The sequence below is a fragment of the Manis javanica genome, chromosome 11 (genome assembly GCF_040802235.1).
Source record: "Manis javanica isolate MJ-LG chromosome 11, MJ_LKY, whole genome shotgun sequence".
Classification (NCBI taxonomy): Eukaryota; Metazoa; Chordata; class Mammalia; order Pholidota; family Manidae; genus Manis; species Manis javanica.
In genome coordinates, this window is record NC_133166.1 from 63127163 (window position 1) to 63148171 (window position 21009).

The window sequence follows — 21009 nt, forward strand, 5'->3', positions numbered from 1 at the left end:
TCTTGCGCTACACTATGAGCATCGAGTGACCTGGTTTTGCATTCCTTCAGGTCCAGCATTATTGCTTGTCCATTGCTCCTGTCCAGTCACAGGTCAGATAATTATAAAAATCACATGTCCACATTCACACAGAGGAATAAGAAAAGTAAAATATCCTGACCAAAGGAATTGCAGGTCCTCACCGGTTGCAGTGATGATGAGGGGTCCAGAAGAACATTGGGGAAGAAGTCAACCAGAGTTAATTTTGACTGTAGACCCTTGATGTTTAATCACAGGATCCAGGTTAGCTCTCCCACACCACTCCCTGTCCAGTCCCCTGATCATTTCACTTTTCATTTCATTTAATAATTTGGTTTATTCCTTTCTTCCCTCTCCATGATTTGCTTAACTGGGCTTTCCCTTTACCAGGCATAATACTGTGAGTTCAGGGTAATCCAAGGCATTTGTAGAAGCCATGTTGCCTGCTTTATAGTTTTGCTCTCAAATCCTTCTGGGTTAAATGGAAGCTTGTTCTTATTCCCTGCAGAGCAGTTAAGTGCTCAGGTGAGACGAGCAGTGGTGTGGAAATTCTATATAGGTGACCAGTGTGGCAGGCAGATCAGCCTTCAACTGGAAGACAGGTCCTACTAGCCAGGGTATTTTTCTTGTGATTTCAGATTCTCTGTGACTGAAATCTAAGGTAAGGTTTATTTCTCCTCAAGAACAATGACCTTCAGACCATAAATGGCAGAGTTTAGGATAATTAAACCTCTAGGTACTGAACCACACTCTTTTAAAATAGTTCCAATTTTATGCCTGGTGGGGTTTCCACCATAGAATAGTGAGAGAGTTTGCAAATGAAATTGTCGTATTGATATTGGTTACTATTAGAGAATCAAGGAAAATGGAAGAAGTGCCACAGCTCCAGAGGCAGGTAAGTACAAGTCCAGTTTCAAACAGGTTAGTGACATACCAGTCCAAAGACAAGTTATAAAACAGATATTGTTTGCATTGTTTCTTTCTGATTTGAGACCACTTGTTTTAACATCTTCCAAATTTAGAGTTGCCTTCCTTCTCTATGCCTAACCGTTCTCTTTATTTAATGATGGTTTTAGGACCCTAGGCACCATAGACTCTTCAAGTGAACCCTGCCCCAACAACAGTGTCTGTCTTAGAGCAGTGAAGGAACTGGCAACCCAGGGCAAAATTTATTAACAACCTCCACTTACAGTGAAGTACCACTGAATTTTGTTTGTTTTATTTGGGAGTGGGGAGGAAGAGTTTTCAACAGGGGATCATAATTCAGTTCTTCTCTCATCGGGTATTCAACCAGGGTGGGGACTTGAAACCTTGACTTATTAGGAGTATTGAAAGAACTAGAGATTTTTAGCATGGAGAAGGGAAGGATGACATCACATGTGTGTGCTTGTGCGCATGCGGATGCACACACACACACACACACACACCCTGAGCAAGACCCCACACACATATACACACACACACACACACACACACCCTGAGCAAGACCACACACACACACACACACACACACACCTTTAGCAAGACCACACACACACACACACACACACCCTGAGCAAGACCACACACACACACACACACACACACCCTGAGCAAGACCACACACACACACACACACACACACACACACACACACACACGCATGCACGCGTGCCCCTAACCTGAATTTTTCAGTGGGAACTACTAAAATAGCCTAACCAGCCTTTTTCATCCACCTTTCCTCCTCCAGTCCAGTCTCCATGCTCCAGCCAGAGTGTTATTTTACACCAGGTCATATCATACCCCTGTTAAATCCTTCAAGTCCAGAATCTTTAATGTGGCCAACAGGGAAGGCCTTACCTGATGCGGCCCTGCCTTGAGCCTGTCTCCCTCTAACTCTCTGTGCTCAAGTCAAAGCACCTTCATTTAGTCTCCTGAACCTAGTGTTCCGTTAGGCTGTTCCCTCTGTGCGGGAGGCTCCCTCATCTCCCGCTATACTGATTTACTCAAGATCTTGAGTTCTCAACTACATTATTAGCTACTTGGGGGTGAGGGTGAGGCGGGGAGCCTTCTGGACTAGATTAGGTCTCTTGTCCATGTGTCTTCTCTTCATTCAGCATTTCATTTTTACTTTAGTGTCTCTACAGATTATGAGCCCCGTGAGGGTTGGTACCAAGTCCTTTTGATTTTCTGCCAATTCCTAGCCTTGGGCCTCATATGTCAGGTATTCAATAAATGCTTTTTGTATAATGACTGAATTAAAAAACTGAAAATTCCATTTCTTTGGGAATAAGGTTAACATTTATTGTTTGTGGCCCTAGAAGGCTGAACTTGGATCAATTGTTGCTATTTACACTGAAGCAAATTGCGAGAACTTGCTAATCTTTGGATCTGCCAGAAGTAGAATGGGCAGAGGGTGAGTGCCCATTGTGATTCGAGGTTAGTGGTTGCAAACTGATAGTCTGTGGGCTGGATGTGCCCTACCGACATACTTCACTTGGCTCTAGCAGTGTTTTCAGAAGTGGGACATTTCACACTGAACTTTCTAGCATCTCTTAGGAAAAATATGAAAATCAGGTAACAAAGACCTAAACTGTTGTATGACAACAAGTGACTGGAGCTGAATAGCAGCTGAGGCTACTAAGTAGTTAGGCCTGCACTCTCCAGATAGCTCAGGCCCCACTAGTCCCTGTTGTCTGACTCACTGCCCTCATTTATGTTACCTACCTAGTATTTGAGTTTGCACTCCCCTGTTTAGATAACTCCAAGTACTCAAACTGAGTAACTGCTTGGTGGACTTGAAAGATTAGACTGGCTTTGAGTAAATCAGTGTCTTTCATCCCTGTGATTATCTGAAATTGAAGCACTTGGAGCATGAGGCCATTTACATGCTTTTGAAAAACTATTTTTTTCTTTCTAAAGCCAGTGTTTATTCATTGTATGTCCTCAGCCAGAAATGTGTGATGTTGTGCTCTACCCATGGAGGAGGTAATAAATGTTTGTATGGATGAAAAGCATTTGTTTCCTTTTTCTCACATGGATTTGCCTCCGGCATGTGACAAAGTACCAGTAGGGGGAGCCCTCTAGTAATTTGGAAATCCATGAGAAGACTGTTCATCAGTCCAAATTGTATTTAATTTAGGGATTATGCTAAGAATTTATCATTCCACCCTACCCCAAGAATTCACATTAACATTAGTAAATTAATAAATTGTAGGAAGGAGAGTATGACCATCACCACTGACCCCCACCCAGGGCTTTTCTAGATGAAGACATTCCAAGTTAATATCTAGACTCTTTGACTCTTAATCTCTTTTGAAAGTAGCTATCACTGTGCTCCTAAATATTTCAAAATTATTGGGCACATTTAGCCCCTAAGGTCTTACAGTAATGGGCTATTTCAGGCATAACTACAAAATGATGGATTTGCCAAGCTGCATGACAAGCACTCTTTCCATAGTTCTCATCATTAAAAAAAAATGACAGAGTAGTTGTAGATTGGTTCTAAGGTTCTTTTTGGCTCAAAGTTTACAGGAGAAATGCCTTCTCTATGGGTGAAAATATAAAAAGCTCTTTGAGAACTAGAGATTTTCTCCTCCCAAAATCTGTCACTTTTTGAGAAATCAGTTTACTTTGGTAAAATTTAAGTAATTGAAAATCTTAGCTACCATGTTACGGTATGCTAAACTTAGAAAAAAAGTATATGATGATATATGCGTCCTTTTTTATTTTTGTTTAGAGTTTATAAATTAGGGCTCTGTGATCATTAACAATTGGCATTGCAGCCTTCTGTTCTGAAAAGCTCTTTTTCTTTTGTTTAATTATGTTACCATGTATCAAACGAGAATTTATTACAAAAGGAAAAACTTTGTTTTTTATGGTGTGGGGTTGAATTTCAGGTTAAGTAACATGTGGTGGTGGGGGAGGGGGAGGCAAAGAAGGCTCGTAACTTCCACAAAGGCTTAAACATTAGCAAAGAGTACAATAAAATAATACTTGGGGATCTCCAAGCATTCTAAAAGGTTGATCTAATTAAGCCTTTTACCCCCTGCACAGTAAATATTCTATTAGCCATACAGGTGAGATTCTAAGAATTTCTAATTAAGCTATATTCTTGGTACCACAAAGCCTAAATTATGGTTTATCAAAGAAAATGTGTGCTGCGTCATTCTAGTATGACTTCCAATGGCATTACCATCAAATTTCTCCAAAACAGCATTGTGTAACATCATTGTTACTTGATGTAATTCTTTTCACTATTATACCATGATTTTTAAAATTACTACTAATGATTCCAATTGATAAGTTGTTTAAGGCTTTGCACCTATTTTCTTCTAATTTGTATGGGTTCATTTTTCAGTTGCTTGAATTCAGATCCTGTTTATTCTAAGCAGGTTTCCCAGGGACAGAGGGCATGGCAGAAGTGGACAGAGTGGCTTGTTGTGGTGTCTTAATTATTTATGTGAATAGCCTGAATTCTTGGGGCTTTGCTTGGATTCCAGAACAAGTTGTTACTCTTTATTTCATATTTATAGATAATGGAGGACAATGTTTTCTTATTTTACTAAATTATTTTGGATTTTAATCATCATGTAGATTTTTGGTTGTCTTTTTAAGCATTATGCAATAGTGTTTTCTTTGTACTGTTTCTCCAAAAAACAATGAAATACCAGAGGTTACGTGATGTGAAAAAGTTACTTGCTTGTAAAATAATTTGCATAATTTGTACAATTTGTTTATGTTATCAGTTTTCATACTAAACTAAAAAACAGGGAAACCTAAGCTGGTTTTTAAGTATAAAATAACAAAGTTCCTTTCACACACTTTTGATTACTGACACCACAGAAGTGAAAGAGAAAGAAAAATTCACTTCATTTCTTTTAGAAATAACATTAATTGTGGGGATTTCTAATTACAAAAGCAATGTAAGTAATGCCAAAAATCTAAGACGTATTTAAGAATATTAAGATGGCTACATTTTAATGTAATATTCTCAAGGATTTTCTAGGCCAGCCAATGTATTTTGAGTTAGGTATCTCAACTACGTGATCTAATAATATTGATTATCAGCCTCTTATTTATTTCCCAGCCAGAATATACATAGTTGTGGTAATAAATAACAGTAAATATTTCACTTTTGAAATTGATATGTGGTATCTCCAGAAGAAATTCTAAACTGAGCTGTCATTGCTAAAGATGTCATTTATCTTTGTATATGTGTATGCTCTATGGCCAGCTTGCATAAAAAAGTGCTGCAATATATAGGTGCAATCTAACATATATTGACCCTCCTTCCTCTGCTTGATTTTAGGCCTCTATGACTTTTTTGTGGTGAGGATTGATGAAACTGCCACTAAAAATATATATGTAAACAGGAAACATTAATTTTTTCTGCAAGGATTTGAAACTCTGTTGTAGCAGTAGTAATGCAGTAACTTTAGGAACCAATTAAATTTAAATTGTTTGCTGTATACTTTTGGAAACAACTCCAACAGAAGAAAACAAGTCTAGAAATCATGTTTGCTACTAGTTTTCTAATGTTCTTAACCACTGAACTTACAGTTAAGATAACGTTATATTACCAATGTGTTAAGAGGAACAAAAAATTTCCTCCTATAGCAATTATCACCTGCAGCTGGCCTAAAATTAGCATGTTGAGTTAACTCCAGAAACAGCATGTAAGCTGTGAAATGGAGTTCAGACAGATTTCACAGAAACGCTTGCTATATGGTATAAATAACCAGGTATCAAGAAACCAGTTGATGCATATAAATAAAACGAGACTACTAATAGCTTAGTTAAAATATTCCTTGTAAAACTTGATGTTAAAGAGAATTTAATTTGATGTGAACATAGTAAAGCCTCTCTACTTAGGCAAAGAACATTAAAAATTATTTGTATTCACATGCCCAGACAAAGAAGGCTTGAAGATTGAAGTTATTATGACTTCTAATCTGATTAGAAGGAAAGATAATTTAAGTATAGATGAAGGTGTTAATTTTATAAAAGTATGCAGATTTCAGGTTAATTTTCTCAGACTTTTCATTGTTATAATTTGACAGATCAAAAAAGGTGTTCCATTCTATCGCGAGAGAAATAATTTAGAGTCAGAATTTAAAAGAAGCCATTGAACAATGTGAAAGAATTTAACTTTTTCAGAAGACCTATGTCATTGAACATCCAATAAATATTTCTGGCCCTTCAGTAGCCAGGCATTGAAAACACTGCCCCTTCCTTTGTGTTAAATTACTAAAACTTTTTTAAGAATTAAAACTTTAAAGTTTTAATTCATATGTGTAAAAACTATGTTTTGATGCTTGCTTTACCAGCACATATGCTAAAGTTGGAATGATACAGACAAGGTTAACATAGCCCCTGCATAAGGATGACACATTAATTTGTGAAGCAGCCCATAATTTTGATGTTAACTAACCTTCTTGTGGCTATCATTTCATAATATATACATATATCAAATCATTATGTTGTACACCTTAAACTAACACAAAGTTATGTGTCAGTTATATCTCAATATATAAGATGGTGGGGTAGATATATTTTAAACATAGCCATACAATAAAGACTATCCAAGAAAATAGTTAATGTTTAGCATGCTATTCATGTAGTTTTGTTAATAAGATTATATCTGATGGGGTTTTATTTTGTTACTGACCATTTTTTTGGATAATCTTTGCCATTCAGAAAGAACATTTAAAGTATGACTTCATGCTGCCCCAGGCCATAACTTGATATGCATAGAGCATTGTGAGAACCCTTTTATCTCCTGGATTTAATAAAGTAACATCAAGTATATTTTGTGATTCCAGTTCTTTAATTCTTACCCTTATGATTATTAAAATGTCTTTTAAAAAACACCTTTATTGAGGGATAATTTACATACCATAAACTTCATTCATTTGAACTATACAATTGAATGGTTTTTAGTAAATTTACAGAGTTGGACAATTGTCAATCTAATTTTAGAATAATTATGTTACCCCAAGAAGATCCCAACTGAGGTATTTTTAAGTATTGATGGAACTGTCCAGAAACTTCAGTGTTGTGAGCTGAACTGGATGACCTCAAAATTGTCCCTATTTTTGGCTCTAAACTGTGTAGGGCACAACATGCTTAAAGGAGGCCTAGATACTTAGTTGCGCTGCATCCTAAAAGAATATTGAATGCAGACAGCAAGGGACCCTCATTTCTTTTCAGAAGCTTACTCTGTGATGTGTTTTATGCTGGCTCCATTATATGTTACCTCTTTTAAGATTGAGAATATAGCCTATCATGTAGCTACCTTCTTCTTTTAATATAAAAGGACTCTGCAGAGGAAGATAAGGAACTAACTTAAGGTCACACCCCTAGTAAGTGGAAGGTCTGGGAGTGGGACTTTGGCCTAGCTATATATTGAACAATTAGTTTGTGTTCCTGTAAAAGACAAATCTTAGGAAACATGTAGGCAAATTTGTAGAGTACTATTTAATCTGAGACAACAAGAGGTGACTATGTTAGGAGGATAAACTCTGAAATCAGCTTTTGCTTTGACTTGGTTTCATACAGTTTCGTTTGAGGCCCAGTGGGCATATTCTGCATTGGGTCAAGCAAACCTAGAAAAGAGAAGAAATAGGACCATGTTTTTAAATTTATAAAATATTGAGGCCATTTGGGCTGTCAGCACAATTTCTGATTGAGTTTGCTTTGGGATTGTTTCGCTTTTAAGTCTTGAAATGTTAACATTGGTTGGTTTTTATCAACATGATTTGTCAATTATATTACTTAGAATACTGGTTTGGTTGCTGCAACAGAGATCTAATAGTGGCTTAAACAAAATAGAAATTTATTCCTCTCTGAGATAAGCTGAGGAGGCAATCGAGGTTTGGCATAGTAGCTCCACAGCCATTAGGGGTCCCGCCTCTTTATATCTCATTGCTCTGCCCCTGTTAGCATGTGGCTTTCCTCTTGGGGTCCACATTGACTGTTTTAGATCCATCTATCACATCCATATTCCAGCTATCAAAAGGAGCAATACACGAAGAGGAAGAAAAGTATTTTTTTCTCCTTTAATGGCATGTCCAAGAAGTTGCATGTGTTACTTGGTCACATCTTTTTAGACATAACGTAGTCAAAGGGTCATATACACGGTGAACAAGGATGTAGAAAATAAAGTTTTTATAGTAGGCCACAAGTTGTTTTATGTATTAAGAAAAGAATATATGTTAGAGGACAATTGGCAATCTCTGTCCTATCATTCTGCGAAGATGTGTTTAATAATGACAAATGTGGACTGAGGTGTAAGATGATTTCTGGGCCAGAAATTTGGCCAAAGCGAGATACTTTTGTCACAGTGTTTCCCCGAGGTTTTGAAGACACGTCTTTGTCTGTTTGGAATTTGGCAGTGTGTCAGTCTGTTATGGTATAGTGTCAGTTTGAACTCATTTTTATTGGAAAAGTGTATGCAACAATGCTGGGCTGGACGTCTGGGTTGGGAGTCTGCATAGCAGATTTTACCTTGATGAAGTCTGGATGCATTTTCTTTTTCAAAATATTTCTAGAAGAAAAATTCCCTTCTCATCAGAGTACCATCTTAACTAACACATAGTATGATTCAAGATAAAACCGTAAGATACCTAGTTTTGGCATACAAGCAAACTTTCTGTGACAAAACAGCATTTGGATTTTAGAGAATTAGTGAAATCTAGGAGTCAAAAATTCATGTTCTAACATCAATACTTAACCATAACATGGCCTTGACTAAGCCTGTGGATGTCTTAACTTTTCTTGATCATACCTTAAAATGCAGCTTAAAAGTAGCCTCTCATTATGTGTTATTTAGTCCACAATTACAAAGTCTTTTAAAAATGCAGGTGTCTTTTTTTCATTGTTGGTTACTGAAGATTGTAGATAACCTTAACTTTCTCTCACAACCAGGTAGGCCAGCAAGAGAAATGAAAAGTTAAGATATACTTAATATTTGCCAGTATGTCACTTTATTGGCATTATTCTAAAGGTTTTTGTGATAGGAAAAGATTGGGCTCTTGAGATTAGAAAGCTTAAGTAATCTTGGTAGGCAGATATGATAACAAATATCCTTTTCTGAGAGTTTATTTTGGGAAATGTGGATTTCACCGTAAATCCTCAATTACTGGAGGATCTCTATGGCAGTGTTCCATTCCAGACAACTCACTTTAGCCCAGTTCACTGACACTTTTCCCAGTGTTATCTCCGTTAATTTCATCTGGTTTCTTTGTATGTGGTTTTGACACAGCCAAGTTATATAGAGTATATAAAATAAACTGCCGCCTGTGAAAGTGGTGAGTGATTTTGTGGTTGCTTCTTTTTTTGTGTGGGTGGGTTCCCTTCACTGTCTGTCTGTTGCCTGCATCCTCAGCCCTCATGAAGGTTTTCTTTTTCTCTTGCAGATGACACAGTTGGTGCTGCCTGGCATGGTAGAAAGGTGAGTCACAAGCTCTACACAAACACTAGAGAGACAGAGCTTATGATTATTTATAGGGAGAATCCTGCCCTTGAAAAATTTATTAAAGTGACTAATCAACCTATCCTGCATATCTTAGCAGCAGAATAATATGCAGGGCAAGTCACACGGTAGAGCATGAGTCATCTGGTGGTGGAGTCCTTTTCCACCTGATTCCCTTATTATTTCCCTCTCCAGCTTTGTGGTGGTTCCTTTAGATCAGGATTAAAAACTCTGCCTGAGTCACCATCACTAACTCAATTGCCTGCTGTGCTGAGGGGGTGGATAGAGTTTCTGGGACATTCCCGGGAATACCTTCTTAAAGCTGTGTGCTCTCAGATCTCAGAGCCAAAGTCAGTGGACTTTCACAAAGCATGACCCCATCTTCTGGGTTTTTAGTTCTCACTGGGTGAATGGATACATGAGGAGTCTGAGGCATGTTATAAAGTAATTATAAGATGTCAAACCCACTCTTTGAGCAACTATGTCCACTAGCTACATCTGTGTTCCCATTTGAAATGGGTTCCACTAGGATATGCTAGACATCTTTGTTAGTGTTGGAAGTTGTGTTATGTAGAGTTCTTACGTTTGAAATAGCATGAAGTCTAAATTGTAACTAAGCCCATTCCTCCCTTGCAAAAGCCTAAATGATGGCTAGACCTTTAGAGAAAACCTGTTGAAAAGAGCTGGGTTTGCATCTTAAGCTAGCTTGATCATTTGCTAAATTTAGGGTTTCATAGGCATCCTTCCTCTGCAGAATAGCTTTGACTTTGGAAGAGATCTGAAGGCATCACTGCTTTGAAAAGGGCAGACCCACCTTCACAGACTACTTCTGTGAAAAAACCTCTATGACCAGCTTCAGGCAGGGATTACAGCTAGTTTTATTGAATGAATCTTATGTGTCAGGGGTTATAGTGAGCATTTTGTACATTTTCATTTGTTTAACTTTGATAGCCTCCCACCATTACAGATGAGGAAACTGAGGTTAGGAAACCCATTTTGTTTTTTTTTTCTTTGTTTAGAGTATCACTGATATACAATCTTTTTTTTTTTGTTTTTTTATTTTTTGTTAAGATATGATTGATATACACTCTTATGAAGGTTTCACATGAAAAAACAATGTGGTTACTACATTTACCCATATTATCAAGTCCCCACCCATACCCCAATGCAGTCACTGTCCATCGCTGCAGCAAGATGCCACAGATCCACTATGTGCCTTCTCTGTGATATACTGTTCTCCTCGTGATCCCCCACACCATGTGTACTAAACATAATTCCCCTCAGTCCCCTTATCCCTCCCTCCCCACCCGCCCTCCCACACCCCTCTCCTTTGGTAACCACTAGTTCATTCTTGAAGTCTCTGAGTCTGCTGCTATTTTGTTCCTTCAGTTTTGCTTCATTGTTATACTCCACAAATGAGGGAAATCATTTGGCATTTGTCTTTCTTCACCTGGCTAATTTCACTGAGAATAATGTCCTCCAGCTCCATCCATGTTGTTGCAAATGGTAGGTTTTGTTTCTTTCTTACGGCTGAATAGTATTCCATTGAATGTATGTACTACCTCTTGATTATTCATTCGTCTATTGATGGACACTTAGGTTGCTTTCATATCTTGGCTATTATAAAAAGTGCTGTGATAAACATAGGGGTGCATATGTCTTTTTGAATCTGAGAAGTTGTATTCTTTGGGTAAATTCCAAGGAGTGGGATTCCCGGGTCAAATGGTATTTCTATTTTTAGTTTTTTGAGGAACCTCCCTATTGCTTTCCACAATGGTTAAACTAGCTTACATTCCCACCAGCAGTGTAGGAGAGTTCCCCTTTCTCCACATCCTTGCCAGCATTTGTTGTTCTTAGTCTTTTTGATGCTGGCCATCCCTACTGGTGTGAGGTGATATGTCATTGTGGTTTTAATTTGCATTTCCCTGATGATTAGTGATATGGACCATCTTTTCATGTTCTGTTGGTCATCTAAATTTCTTCCTTGGAGAACTGTCTCTTCATATCCTCTGCCCATTTTTTAATCAGGTTATTTGCTTTTTGGGTGCTGAGGTATGTAAGTTCTTTATATATTTTGGATGTTAACCCCTTGTTGGATATGTCATTTACAAATATATTCTCCCATACTGTTGGATGACTTTTTGTTCTGTTGATGGTGTCCTTTGCTGTACAGAAACTTTTTAGTTTGATGAGTTCATTTTTGCTTTTGTTTCCCTTGCTCTAGGAAATGCATTCAGGAAGAAGTTGCTCATGCTTATATTCAGGAGATGTTTGCCTATGTTGTCTTCTAAGAGTTTTATGGTTTCATGACTTAGATTCAAGTCTTTGATCCACTTCGAGTTTACTTTTGTGTATGGGTTAAACAATAATCCAGTTTAATTCTCTTGCATGTAGCTGTCCAGTTTTGCCAACACCAGCTGTTGAAGAGGCTGTCATTTCCCCATTGTATATCCATGGCTCCTTTATCATATATTAATTGACCATATGGTTGGGTTTATATCTGGGCTCTCTAGTCTGTCCTATTTGGTCTGTGGGTCTGTTCTTGTGCCAGTACCAAATTGTCTTAATTACTGTGGCTTTGTAGTAGAGCTTGAAGTTGGGGAGCATAAAGCCCCCAACTTTATTCTTCCTTCTCAGAATTGCTTTGGCTATTTGAGGTCTTTTGTGGTTCTATATGCATTTTAGAATGATTTTCTCTAGTTTACTGAAGAATGCTGTTGGTATTTTGATAGGAATTGCTTTAGGCAGGATGGCCATTTTGACAATATTAATTCTTCCTATCCATGAACATGGGATGTGTTTCCATTTGTTGGTATCTTCTTTAATTTCTCTCATGAGTGTCTTGTAGTTTTCAGGGTATAGATCTTTCGCTTCCTTGGTTAGGCTTATTCCTAGGTATTTTATTCTTTCTGATGCAATTGTGAATGGAATTGTTTTCCCGATTTCTCTCTCTGCTAGTTCATTGTTAGTGTATAGGAATGCCACAGATTTCTGTGTATTAATTTTGTATCCTGCAACTTTGCTGAATTCAGGTATTAGATCTAATAGTTTTGGAGTGGAGTCTTTAGGGTTTTTTATGTACAATGTCATGTCATCTGTGAACAGGGACAGTTTAACTTCTGCCTTGCCAATCTAGATGCCTTTTATTTCTTCATGTTGTCTGATTGCCATGGCTAGGACCTACAGTACTATGTTGAATAGAAGTGGGGAAAGTGGGCATCCTTGTCTTGTTCCCAATCTTAAAGGAGAAGCTTTCAACTTCTCACTGTTAAGTATGATGTTGGCTGTGGGTTTGTCATATATGGCCTTTATTATGTTGAGGTACTTGCCCTCTATACCCATTTTGTTGACAGTTTTTATCATGAATGGATGTTGAATTTTGTCAAATGCTTTTTCAGCATCTATGGAGATGATCGTGTGGTTTTTTGTCCTCCTCTTTGTTGATGTGGTGGATGATGTTGATGGATTTTCGAATGTTGTACCATCCTTGCATCCCTGAAATAAATCCTACTTGATCATGATGGATGATCTTTTTGATGTATTTTTGAATTTGGTTTGCTAATATTTTGAGTATATTTGCATCTATGTTCATCAGGGATATTGATCTGTAATTTTCATTTTTTGTGCTGTCTTTTCCTGGTTTTGATATTAGAGTGATGCTGACCTCACAGAATGAGTTTGGAAGTATTATCTCTTCTTCTACTCTTTGGAAAACGTTAAGGAAGATGGGTATTAGGTCTTCACTAAATGTTTGATTAAATTCAGCGGTGAAGCTATCTGGTCCAGGAGTTTTGTTCTTAGGTACTTTTTTGATTACCAGTTCAATTTCGTTGCTGGTAATTGGGGTGTTTAGATTTTATATCTCTTTCTGGGTCAACCTTGGAAGGTTGTATTTTTCTAGACAGTTGTCCATTTCTTCTAGCTTATCCAGTTTTTAGCATATAATTTTTCATAGTATTCTCTAATAATTCTTTGTATTTCTGTGGTGTCTGTTGTGGTTTTTCCTTTTTTGTTTCTGATTCTGTTTATGTGTGTAGACTCTTTTTTTCTTTAAATCTGGCTAGGGGTTTATCTATTTTGTTTATTTTCTCGAAGAACCAGCTCTTGCTTTCATTGATTCTTTCTATTGTTTTATTCATCTCGATTTTATTTATTTCTGGTGTAATCTTTATTATGTCCCTCCTTCTACTGACTTTGGGCCTCATTTGTTCTTCTTTTTCTAGTTTCATTAATTGTGAGTTTAGACTGCTTATATGGGATTGTTCTTCTTTCCTGAGGTAGGCCTGTATTGCAATATACTTTCCTCTTAGCAAAGCCTTCGCTGCATCCCACAGATTTTGCAGTGTTGAATTATTTTTGTCATTTGTCTCCATATATTGCTTGATCTTTGTTTTTATTGGGTCATTGATCCATTGGTTATTTAGGAGCATGTTGTGAAACCTCCATGTGTTTGTGGGATTTTTCATTTTCTTTGCGTAATTTATTTCTAGTTTCATACCTTTGTGGTCTGAGAAACTGGTTGGTACAATTTCAATCTTTTTAAATTTACTGAGGCTCTTTTTGTGACCTACTATATGATCTATTCTTGAAAATGTTCCATGTGCACTTAAGAAGAATGTTATTCTGCTGCTTTTGGGTGTAAAGTTCTGTAGATGTTGTAGATGCTTGTTAGGTCCATCTGTTCTAATGTGTTGTTCAGTGCCTCTGTCTCCTTACTTACTTTCTGTCTGGTTGGTCTGTCCTTCAGAGTGAGTGGAGTATTGAAGTCTCCTAGAATGAATGCATTTCATTCTATTTCCCCTTTTAATTCGGTTAGTATTTGTTTCATATATGTAGGTGTCCCTGTGTTGGGAGCATACATATTTATAATGTTTATATCTTCTTGTTGGATTGACCCCTTTATCATTATGTAATGTCCTTCTTTGTCTCTTGTGACTTTCTTTGTTTTGAACTCTATTTTGTCTGATACAAGTACTGCAACACCTGCTTTTTTCTCTCTATTAGTTGCATGAAATATCTTTTTCCATCCCTTCACTTTTAGTCTGTGTATGTCTTTGGGTTTAAAGTGAGTCTCTTGGAGGCAGCATATAGATGGGTGTTGTTTTTTTATCCACTCAGTGACTCTGTCCTTTGATTGGTGCATTCAGTCCATTTACATTTAGGGTGATTATCGATAGTATGTACTTACTGCCATTGCAGGCTTTAGATTGTTGGTTACCAAAGGTTCAAGGTTAACTTTCTTACTATCTAAGAGTCTAACTTACCTCACTTAATATGCTATTTCAAGTGTTTTTTTCTTTTTCTCTTCCTTTTTCTTCCTCCTCCATTCTTTATATATTAGGTTTTATATTCTGTACTCTTTGTCTATCCCTTGATTGACTTTGGGGACAGTTAATTTAATTTTGCATTTGCTTAGTAATTAGCTGTTCTACTTTCTTTACTGTGGTTTTGTTACCTCTGGTGACAGCTATTAAACCTTAGGAACACTTCCATCTATAGCAGCCCCTCCAAAACAGACTGTAGAGATGGTTTGTGGGAGGTAAATTCTCTCAGCTTTTGCTTATCTGGAAATTGTTTAATCTCTCCTTCAAATTTAAATGATAGTCTTGCCGGATAAAGTAATCTCAGTTCCAGGCCCTTCTGCTTCATTGCATTAAATACATCATGCCACTCCCTTTTGGCCTGTAAGGCTGTAAGATTTCTGCTGAGAAGTTTGATGATGGCCTGATGGGCTTTCCTTTTTATGTGATCTCATTTCTCTCTCTGGCTGGTTTTTTGTTTTTTGTTTTTTTAAATTTTTTATTAAGGTATGATTGATGTTGTACACTCTTATGAAGGTTTCACATGAAAAAACAATGTAGTTACTACATTTACCCATATTATCAAGTTCGCACCTATACCCCAATGCAGTCACTGTCCATCAGTGCAGCAAGATGTCTCTCTGGCTGCTTTTAATAGTCTGTCCTTATCCTTGATCTTTGCCATTTTTATTACTATATTTCTTGGTCTTGTCTTCCTTGGTCCCTTGTGTTGGGAGATCTGTGGATCTCCATTGCCTGAGAGACTATCTCCTTCCCCAGATTGGAGAAGTTTTCAGCAATTACCTCCTCAAAGACACTTTCTATCCCTTTCTCTCTCTCTTCTTCTTCTTCTGGTATCCCTATAATGCGAATATTGTTCCGCTTGGGTTGGTCACACAGTTCTCTCAATATTCTTTCATTTTTGGAGATCCTTTTTTCTTGATGTGCCTCATCTTTTTGTATTCCTCTTCTCTAGTTTCTATTTCATTTATCGTCTCCTCTGCCATATCCAATGTTCTTTTAATACCCTCCATTGTGCTCTTCAATGATTAGATCTCCAACCGAAATTCATTCCTGAGTTCTTGAATATCTTTCCATACCTCCATTAGCATGTTAATGATTTTTATTTTGAACTCCCTTTCAGGAAAAGTCATAAGGTCCATGTCATTTAAATCTTTCTTGGGAGTTCTATTAATAATTTTACTCTGGACCCGGTTCCTTTGGCATTTCATATTTGTATATGGCGCCTTCTAGTGTCCAGAAGCTCTACTCTCTGGAGCTGCTCAGCCCCTGAAGCAATGTCGGGGGTCACAGGGAAGTGGGATTGGTGCCTGGGGGGAGGAAAGAACTGTTTCCTGCTTCCCGGCTGCTGTGCCTGTCTCCACTGCCTGAACCAGTGGGCTGAGCACACAGGTATAGGCTTTTGTCTCAGAGCACCTGGATATGGATCCCTGCTTTCCAAAGGCGGCTGGAATCTCATTCTCTCTAGGAATTCTGCCTGTATTAGCTTTCCAACCCCATAATCACAAGAGTATCATGAAAGCACCATGAAAGGTAGGTTTGTGCTCCCAGAGCAGATCTCCAGAGTTAGGTATTCAGCAGTCCCAGGCCTCCACTCCCTCCCTGCTCAGTATCTCTTCCTCCCGCCGGTTGAGCTGGGGTGGGGGAAGGGCTTGGGTCCCATCGGGCCGCAGCTTTAGTACATTACCCTGTTCCATGAGGTCTGCTGTTTTTTCCAGGTGTATGCAGTCTTGCGCAGTCCTCTTTCCTGTTGCTTTCTCAGGATTAGTTGTATAAATTATATTTTCGTATTATGTGTGGTTTTAGGAGGAAGCCTGTGTCTCATCTCTCACGCCACCATCTTTAATCCTCCCACTGATATACAATCTTATGTCGGTTTCAAATATACAACACAGTGGTTCAACAGTTACCCATATTATTAAATCCTCACCTCCCTTACTATCTGTCAACTTAGTGGGATGTTACAGAATCACTGACTATGAGGAATCCATTTTCATCATCTTAATCCTAGTTTTGACATCTGCAAGTGATGTGATATTAATTCAGCACAGTAGGTGCATACATTAAAAAAGAAATACTCATGAACCACAGAGGTTTTATGAAAGGAGTTTTTAAGTGTGTTGGTAAAAGCCTTATCAAAAGAGATAAGGATTATGGAATTTTACAGATCATAAAGTACTTAGTTCACAGTCATAGGATTTTAGAACTTAAATTAATTGAAACCAACCTTCCTCATTTGATAGATTAAAAGTGAGGCCCAAAGAGAGTAAGTGCTATAAAGCTTTATAATTAATTAATAGTACAAACATACAGTGCTAGGAATTTTACTCCTAGTGCTATAGACTTAGTAGTCATGATCACAGTTACACTGGAGCTTCTGGAGCATTAGATAAAGAGAAAGAATGCAGAGGAGGATGCATCCATTCAGCAAGCATTCACTGAGTAAAGTTTATCATGGAGTTTGCAAAAGATGAAGGTTAAGAAATGATCTGGTGGAAAGCCATCATAGGCTGTAGACTGAAATTGACCCCATTGGGGTCATTATGGAACTTGCTAAGAACTAGTAAGAAATAGAAGTGTCTTTATTAATTAGTACTTTCAGTTAGAAGGAACATGTCCACTTGAATTAAAGGAGTTACTAGTTGTTGTACTCAGGGTAGGCTAGCTGCTATAACCAGAGCACTCCAGAATCTCAGTGGCTTATCACTGTAAAGATTGATTTTGTTCAAATCAATCAGTAGTCAGGGCTCTGTTCTGCCCTGTCATCTAAGGGCTCCACTCTTCTTCCTTTTGGCCTTGTAGCTTTTCAGTGATTCCTCTGCATCCATCCTGCCCGCAGATGAGGGAAGAGAGGATGATTTTATGGGAGATTTCATGGACGAGGCCTGGAAGTGGTACACATCATTCCTGCCCATATTCCATTGCCCAGAACTCAAGTCAAAGGCTACACCTAACTGCATAGGAGGCCAGAGGGGAGAGAAACTCTAAGTTAACAGGTCACCTGAAAGCCTTCTTACTCTTACACTATAAGTGATTTTCTTATAGCCTGCCCTTTATACCATCCAAATGGTATATTTGCTATGGATGTAGTTTCCATAGGATTTATATCTCCACTGAGTATCAGCAGAGTCCTTTATAAAGATCCTTTGTTGTTAGTTTTTTTTCTCCTTTCACTAATTCCACCTCTGATATATGAGATTTTCCAAACCCTCTAGAACTATAACCTGGGGATAGCTGACTATCACTAAATAAGTGTCTGTAATCAAACTAAGGTATTATTACCTTAGAAGTAGAAAGTGCATAATTGTATTATAGCAGAAGCTTGCTCTTTCCACTTCCCTGGAATCACAAACATTGTGTACAGCTGGAGCCAGGAGGTGGTTGCCATAACAACAATGGAAAAGCTAAAAATAGCCTTTTTCATACTATATTGCTTAAGGTGGAATTATGACATATTATGGTGTTTTAGGGCAGGTAATTCTCTTTCATGTGGTAAATGTTTGCAAACTTCCTTCAACAAAGCAATATCTGTATGATGTATTTGGATTGCTGGTTCTAATTATGTACCTGACCCTCCATCTCCAGGATTCTTTCCTGGCGTAGAACTCTGTATTTATATTTTTCACTCTTCTTGAGAGTTTGCTAGAGAATTATCTGTACCTATTTCAGTATTATGTTTAAGCTTTAAAAACAAACAAAAACACACTCTGTAACAGCCCTCCAAGAGCACCCTTTTGCACTCCTGATAAGAACTGGAACTATGAAGAATTGTGATGTAGCCTTTTGCACAGTCTCCCCTATCTGCGATTAAGCTCAGTACACAGCCCACATAAGGACTGGATATGTCTCAGTGTTTTGTGGCCATGTTTACACCTCCCCATCTCTCTCCTCGCCTGCAGTGTGGGGCTGTGATGAGGTTCCCTAGGGAAGAAGAATTCAGTGACTTAATTCAGAGAACAATCACTTCCTCTATTCGATATTTTTATAGTGCTGTGGACAAGGATACTGCAACAGTCTGATGGTATAGTGAGGCATTTATAGCATAATAAAGGCTTGGCAATTTTTTTATTTAGGTGATAATTAAGGAAAGTGTTATGATTGGGAATTTCATGGGTCTAAGGGAATTCTGCTGGAGAGCATGGCTACAGGAAGCTCAAAATGCAAGCTACTAAATTTTACAGAGTTGGGTGAGTTTAATATTTGGCTTGTAAGAAGGCAAGTAATTCAAGAGTATGTTTGTATGAAAAGGTTACTTCCTTATCAGCAGTGGTGTTTTCTGCTTTGTTCTTTCAGTATTTTAGTTCTAGTAGATCCTCAATATTTGCACTACTGAGACACTGTTGTGTGGCTGTTAGCAAGTAAGCAGTGTGATGAATTGAGAATGCTGCATCACAGAAAATAATACTTGGCTTGTTTACTTGGATATTTGTCATACCAAACTGGAAATGTGCTGAAGTATGAGCAACATGAGTCTTCATTATGGAACTTCAGCAAATATTCTTAATATACCTTCCAATCTTAGAAGTGTTCCCCAGGACCCCAGAAAATGAGAGATTAACTAGGGTTTAGTTTTATGTTTGCTTTTGTGTACAATTAAGCGCAGCCCATTTTGTCCTGCTTGATATAACGGTTGTCATGAGTCTGGCTGTGCCATGGAAACTGGTTTGACGTCACTAAAACTGCTTAGATGGAGAATTAGAGCTAGACAAAGTAGTTGATTTTAAAGATGAGTCCTTTGTGCCTCACAGTCCAGATGTTCATCCCCAGCTCTCCATAAAGAATAGGTGCTGTATACAGTACAAGGATTAAGACAGCTATGCCCAGTGTGTTAATTTTGATGCAGACAAAACTAAGCTGAATATTATCATCTTTGGAGAGAGAGAATTTTGTGCTGTTGTGTGGGTGTGGGTGTGGAAGGAAGGTTTTTGCTCCATAAACGTACATGTGCTTCTTGGTAGCACATAGTTTTTGTAAAAGGGGTGTTTTCTCTACTGTCATCTTTGGTTCAATTATAAATGCTATCCTTTTATTTACTTAGGTCTAGTGCATTCTTGCTTTACACTTTGTTGGCCTTGGGCTTGTTTTAATGTATTTTAGAATGCACATATTGTGTTTTGAATCAAGTACTCTCAAATTCTGACTTTTCTCTAATTCAGACTCTACTTTCTAGAAAGTTTAATAAGGTAGAATGTTTGAGAACAAAAATCTTAGTTGTCTCAAGGAATAAGCAGGTAAAGGAACATACCTGCATAGTTGTGAAATATTTGACTATTGGTCTATTATTTTGGAAACCAGGAAAGAAGTATTTATTATCTTTATGTGGATTTTCCTGTATTGAAATTATTGCTGTGGTGAGTGACATTTTAAGTCTGTTTTGTTGAGGTCATAGTTTAATTTTTAAAATGTACTTGATAACATTAAACTCTTTTAAGTTGTTTTCATTTGTGAGGAATGAAACAAAAAAATCTAAGATTTTTGTTCAAAGGCACCCACAGCCACCCCAGCCAGTGTGACATAATGGAGCGCATCATCCAGCTGATAAAACCTGTAGCAACAGGCCCGAGCTTTGGCGAACCTCATCGTCTCCAGCCACTTCAGGCTGGCTGCTTCTGGTTGTATGAGAAAAGGTTAAAGTAAAACCGCCTAAACCTACAATGATGCTTGGGGTTTGGGAAGGGGGTCCTAGTTGTCAGGATTTGGGGTTACTTCTCAGAAAGTGTATTGCGCTACGTAAGGTACAATCACTCCCTTAGCTTCCACTGGATTGGGATCTGCTCTGAGCTTAAAGGTGACACGGTCTGATATAACTGTATTTCTCTTCCTCTCTTTTTTTAACAGATTTCTCAAACATACCATAAAAATCCACCCATTTAAAGTGTACAATTTGATAGTGCCTGGTATATTCACAAAGCTGCAACCATCACCACAATGTAATTTCAGAACATTTCCAACATCCTAAAAAGATGGAAATATTTTAAACATCAAATTAATACTGTTTTGAAACTCTCCAATAACAAAAGTGCTTTTTAGTACATTTTGGTGAAAGGAATTTTTCACAAGTATAGAGAACATGAAATGACAAAAAGTCATGCTATTTCAGCAGTTTTTATCCTAGAGTGGTTGGGTTCTGACTCCTGATAGACACTCTTACTCTCTTACCTTAAAATTGAAAAAGAAAAGGCTTTTCTGTATCTGGGAGAGACAAGCAAAAAATAC

General features: G+C 37.7%; 1 protein-coding gene and 1 non-coding gene across 3 annotated transcripts in view; both read left to right on the top strand.

Annotated features, from left to right (window-relative positions):
* Positions 1 to 21009, top strand: part of HSD17B12 (hydroxysteroid 17-beta dehydrogenase 12) — a 214515-nt gene that overhangs the window by 175108 nt on the left and 18398 nt on the right. For both annotated transcript variants that reach the window (XM_073216436.1, XM_017669711.3), the window contains one exon: positions 9417 to 9451. In XM_073216436.1, the coding sequence (XP_073072537.1) occupies positions 9417 to 9451 (35 nt within the window). The remainder of the gene's footprint in view (positions 1 to 9416; positions 9452 to 21009) is intronic.
* On the top strand, positions 6315 to 6417 carry LOC118968060 (U6 spliceosomal RNA). The gene has a single exon (XR_005055440.1). It is a non-coding gene; the product is annotated as a U6 spliceosomal RNA (small nuclear RNA).